The sequence below is a fragment of the Aulonocara sp. 'chitande type north' Nkhata Bay genome, linkage group LG18 (genome assembly GCF_057382095.1).
Source record: "Aulonocara sp. 'chitande type north' Nkhata Bay isolate Kocher_YH1m ecotype deep benthic linkage group LG18, A_spYH_male_GT1.1, whole genome shotgun sequence".
NCBI lineage: Eukaryota > Metazoa > Chordata > Actinopteri > Cichliformes > Cichlidae > Aulonocara > Aulonocara sp. 'chitande type north' Nkhata Bay.
Genome location: NC_141361.1, coordinates 12,562,965 through 12,568,964, shown reverse-complemented (window position 1 = coordinate 12,568,964; position 6,000 = coordinate 12,562,965). Strand labels below are relative to the sequence as shown.

At 37.2% G+C, this 6,000-nt stretch overlaps 1 protein-coding gene across 2 annotated transcripts in view; it reads left to right on the top strand.

Annotated features, from left to right (window-relative positions):
• Positions 1 to 3,846: 3,846 nt before the first annotated feature.
• Positions 3,847 to 6,000, top strand: part of col11a1b (collagen, type XI, alpha 1b) — an 80,871-nt gene continuing 78,717 nt past the window's right edge. For both annotated transcript variants that reach the window (XM_086271580.1, XM_086271579.1), the window contains exon 1: positions 3,847 to 4,243. In XM_086271580.1, the coding sequence (XP_086127706.1) occupies positions 4,129 to 4,243 (115 nt within the window). In that variant the 5' untranslated portion in view covers positions 3,847 to 4,128. The remainder of the gene's footprint in view (positions 4,244 to 6,000) is intronic.

Sequence of the window (6,000 nt, the reverse complement as noted above, 5' to 3'; positions counted from 1 at the left end):
AGTTTCATCCTATATATTCAAGTTTCATTCTATATATTCAAGCTTCATTCTATATATTCAAGTTTCATCCTATATATTCAAGTTTCATTCTATATATTCAAAAGATCATTCTATATATTCAAGTTTCATCCTATATATTCAAGTTTCATTCTATATATTCAAGCTTCATTCTATATATTCAAAAGATCATTCTATATATTCAAGTTTCATCCTATATATTCAAGTTTCATTCTATATATTCAAGCTTCATTCTATATATTCAAGTTTCATCCTATATATTCAAGTTTCATTCTATATATTCAAAAGATCATTCTATATATTCAAGTTTCATCCTATATATTCAAGTTTCATTCTATATATTCAAGTTTCATTCTATATATTCAAGCTTCATTCTATATATTCAAGTTTCATTCTATATATTCAGACTTTGGTTGGAATATATATATAATATTTTCCTAAAGGGCATGCCATAATATATATATATATATATATATATATATATATATATATATATATATATATATATATATATATATATATATATATATATATACACATATACACATATATATATATGGACACTGGAGCAAGGTTTTTTTGGGTTTCTTTTTTACCTGCTTACTTAAACAAATTCCAGTTATAGTTATATAAAGGACATGGAAATTATGTGTAGTCTCTCAGCTTTCATTTTCTACAGTATCCACATTTAAACTGGATGAAGGGTTTAGCAGTTTCACCTCCCTAACATGTGCCACCCTCTTTTTAAAGGGACCAAAAGTAAATAACTCAGAGGCTATTTCCTGGGCAGGTGTGGGCAATTCCTCCATTATGTCATTATCAATTAAGCAGATAAAAGGCCTGTAGTTAATTTGAGGTTTGGTAGTTGCATTTGGATTATTTTTCCATAAACAGACAACATGCAGTCTAAAAGGCTCCCCTTGTGAAACAAGCCATCCTTAAGCTGTAAAAACAGAAAAAGCCCATCCGAGAAATTTCTACAATAGTAAGAATGGCAAAATTTACAGATTGTTACATCCTGAGAAAGAAAAAAAGCACTGCTGAACTCAGCAACACAAAAAAAGACTAGATGTCAATGGAAGACAACAGTGGTGGATGATCGCAGAATAATTTCAATGGCGACCCCCCTTCAACACAGCCAACCCAGTGAACAACACTCTCCATATCGATATCCAAGTCTACCATAAAGTGAAGACTGCATGAACAGAAGAGGTCGAATTAATTCTGAGGTGTTCAGAGACATACTGTCTGCTCAAATCCAGCTAAATGCTGCCAAATTGATTGGGTGGCATTTCATAATCTAGATGGACACTGACCCAAAACATACATACAAAGCAATCCACGAGTTTATTAAAGCAAAGGAGTGAAATATTCTTGAATGGTCAAGTATTAATCCAACTGATGATGCATTTTACTTGTTGAAGACTAAACTTTGGAGTGAAAGGCCCACACACATACAGCAGCTGAAAGCTGCTGCAGTAAAGGCCTAAAAAAAAGGTAAAAATCCAGAATCTGGCAATGTCCATAAGTTCAAGACTTCAGGCAAGATGTCATTGCCCGCAAAGGATTTTCAAGTATTAGAAATGAACATTTTATTTCCAGTTATTTCATTTGTCCAATCCATTTTATGCTATAATTAGCCACAGACCTAATTCAGTCAAATGTGACTGAATTAGGTCTGTGGCTGTTTATATTTCTTTACTGCTTATATTTCATTCTTGTAGGATAAGATTTACATTTTATGAAGGCTATTTCTAAGAATTTTCTTATTTTTTCATTCTTTAATTGATGGTTTATTTACTTTCTTGTACATTGTGCATTGGCACTTTGTTGCAATGTGCTTCTGACGGCTTGACTGAGATATGGCAGAGTGATTTATCATGAAGTTTGTTATTACTGTTCAGAACTACATCAGGTGCATGTTTGATACATACTTTTAATATTAAATTCTGTTTCATATTTCCCGGAGCTTAATGACACTGTTGATTTTTTGACTTTCAGAGAAGTCAGCAAGGCTTTTTTCTTTTTTCATAAAATATTTCAGCATCAACTAGGCAGGCATGAAAATTTAACTGAACCTTTAGGTACCTCCATAGATTTGATATTTTTTTATCGCAGTTTATTGTTTTGGTAATTGAAGGATTGCCATGGAATTTGGCACAGTAATTCCTGGGAACGTGAGGAAGAACTGGAATGATGTTACTAACCTTCCCATTTTTTAATTGTGCCTTTTAAAAGAACTACAATGGTGGTAGTGTTGGCTTAGGGAACATCTTAAATGCAATGCACATTCAAACACAGGATCCAGAAGGCCATTCCATGTATGGATAGATGAATACTTTTTTAGGATCCAGAAGACAGGGGTCAGTGTAGAGTGGACAGGTATGTGAATTACCCACAATTCCTTTTTTGCAAGAACAAAAAAGGCAGATGAGTCTGATCCAGAGGGAAAGCTCTTTGGCTGATAGGATGAAACTACTTGAAACCGAAAGAGATGATGTTGGCACAGGCAGCTTGCAAAATAACACAGACAAGCGCATTAGAGAGCCTGATTAGTGCAACCATAGACAACAAACTGGCAGAGAATAGTTGTTTGAGATGGTCTTTAAGTGCTGTTGAGTTATGATTAGATGAAAAACAGGTGCATCAGCTAAAGAGCAGAAAAACAGGTGGATCCAACAGCAGGCATAATCCAGGGTGGAACCTGCCCACTCCCACCTGAGAGGAAAGGAAAGATCAAATATATGAGCAGAGAGGGCTCTTTGCCTTGATCGATGTTAAAAAAAGGTTGAACAAGGTTTAAAAAAAGCAACCAGTCGTGAAAGACAACAAATAGATTTTTTTTTAAAATCCCATGTTTGTGGGACCTATTATCAGACCACTATTCCTGCAACCTAGAGTTTAGAAAACAAGCAAAAACACGAACATGCAAAAATGGTATGTGACCTCATTTTGAAAGGAATTTTAGTTGTGCTGCAATTGCTTTCTGCAGTTTTAATCCTAATTCCAGAAATACATTAACTAAGTTTGGTCACAACTGCAAATCCTGTGCAAAGCCATCTCTTCCCAGAACACTAAACATTCTCAGCCAATAGCTCTACTTCCTACATTGTGATAAGTAAATATTTGTGCTGACAAATATTATAAAATGTGGTTTCTTCAAGAATGGTTTCCATTGTACTGTTAAATCTGTCTGGCACACAAGAAAAAACAAATCAGGAGGGGAACTATAGTTTCCACCTGTGCTCCCATTCCTTGTTCCAGTCATCGTTTGCCATTAATTATCAGGCAGCAGGGGAAAAAAAACCCGAAAGAAAATCTAAGTGCTCTGGAGGAAACTCCTGGAGTCTGGAAAATATTCCATTTTGGCCACAGAAGCTTTTATATTAACCATTGGCCCATGCTGGAGCTATTCATACTCTTTTCACATTCTTTTGCTTTCAGGAAACGTCTAAAATAACAGCTCCACCCCACAGCTTCATTTGCATTTAGTGCCTCCACTTCTGTATCTCCTCTATCATTAATATAAGCTCTTTTCTTTCAGGTTAAAATTTAGGAAATGAGGGAATTCTCCTTATTTGCCGCTTTTTTTCTTCTTTTTTTCCATAACTCCATAAAGTACAGTCTTTAAGGATAGATGCTACTGAGACTGTCGGGCTGTAGTATCTCTAGGGCATGTACTGTCTTCTATAATTAGTTTGCACTGGGATGTAGTGATGCTCTACGTGCTGCTGTTTAGACCTCATCCAAAGCACAAGGGGCGGGCCCAGAGACAACTTTCCCAACTGGTGATTTGATGAAGGAAGGATTTTCCAGTGTCAGTATCTCAGAGCCGGTTCAGGTTCAGTGTTGCGGCGTTAGTCCAGCCTCCTCACGGTGCACAACTCTCAGGGAACGGAGTGGCTTGCGCTTTTTTCATGAAAGCCCTTTGCCACCAGTGCGAGAGCTGGGCTAAAGGGGAATCGGATCTGAAGGGCCCAGTCTGGCTGTAAGAAGCATCCTTGTACTTTCCCACATGGCGCTGTAGTATAAGCACATTTTTGTGGACTGTCGACGGGATCAAATTGTAAAGAAAGTCGCCCGTTTTCCGTATAGCTGGGGGCGCTCACCATGGAGATGCAAAGATGGACCACCAGGTGGAAAACGAAAAGGTGGCTATGGGATTCAACGCTAATCGTTACGGTCACAGTTATTTTAATTCTCCAGGCTGCCAATGTTAGAGCAGGTAAGATGCTGTTCCTATACACCTCAGTCACTGTGCCGGGTCTAGGGCATCCCTGACAGTTTGAAAGCGCCTCATGCTGGCAGGCAGCCCAGATGCCAGTAGGCTTAGTCGGTAGCTATAAACGGTCTCAGCTTTCATTTCAATTAATGCCCGGTGTCCCGGGCGCCATCACTTAAACTCACCTTAACTCAGTTTATATACATTTTTAGTTGCCAAGTAAACATTTTCAATCTCGTTGCCTGTTTTGTTATTTGTTTGTTTTTGTCAACGATATTATTTAAAAAACGTAAATACATTTATCAGAAGTATCATAAGAATTCCAAAGATTCTTCTTTTCATAAATGCTGACACCAAAATGAAGCTGTATCATGTGACTTTCCAACATATTCAAGATTTCAGAATCTTTAAGGTGGTCTTCCCGGTCACATGTGTCTGAACTTTGTATAATTATCTAAAGCTACATATAGAGAGTTATATAGTTTTGAAACGACTTTAAAGTCATCTAAAGCTATATATCATTCAAGAGCGCAAGTGCTATAGAGTTGATTCTTGGCACACATAGGCGAAGATGTCCCTTTCCTCTGAGTATGTGAGTGAGTGATGGATGCCATCCAGGTGTGGTCAGAGAGGGCTCTTAAATCCTTCTTCAGACAAAATAAACTGCAGGTTTTACGCAGAAATTTTACGCTCGACTTTAGGTAGTAATGACCAGGAGCCCACGGATAATGCTTTAAGTTTTTACAGCATAAATATGTAGCAAGAGTCCAATGCTTTAATCAAATCCACAAAATGGTTTAAATGTGGTGGAAAACTTTGGTTCTTTTGATTGAAAAGTTGTAGCCTACCATGTTTATTTCACAGTCTGACAGCTGTCAACGGAGTTTACAGTAGCACAGTATAATTTTAAACATATAGGTTTTGTGATGGGTTTTGTAAGTTTATATAATAACTGGGCACGAGACTGTGGAAATCTGGGAGGGAGACTCATATTCTGGCCTGAAGGATCACCATCTTTCCACATTATCTGGGCTCCTAGTCCAAGGAGGGGGGAAAAGAAGAGGGAGGGGAGGGAGGTGGAAAAAAGAAAGGAGTATTTTTCTTTGTTTTGAAAATACATATGTGGGTCATAAAAACGATGAAATTGAAGATCAAATGAAATCACATAGGTATTCATAGTGAACTGTGGCTTTTGCCAAGATAAATTTGTGTGTGTTTCTGAACTATGCATCTGTTTGGGTAGACTTATTTAAACACTTGTATTATTTTGATACCAGATATGTGATTATTGATCCTTTCAGATGGCGACAGAAAATAAAAATGTGTCTTAAGTGGCTATGCTAATCAGAAGATGATATATTGTAACACGTAATTTTGGCTAATTTATGCTAACTGGACAAGCCCACCACTGTCTAAATCCATCATCATTCATCATTGTTTTTTGTGTACTGTGATACACAACAAAGTGATTCAGCAGAGGGAAATTTGCAGAGAAGCAAAATGAAAAGATTATGAAAGCAAATATCTAAGTGGCACAGCTTTCGCACTGCCCATCTTCCTTCATTCTGACAGATATTTAAACTTACCATAATTGCATGATGTGCTAGCAAACATTTACAGGGTTTCCAGTGTACACTAATTGCTGCCTATGCTGCCAACTCTCAGTAGATGGCAGCGACACGAAAAAGACCGACAAGTCATCCCAAGATGCCGCTGCATGACCACAGAGCCACAAAAGACATTAAGTCAGAATGTCACAG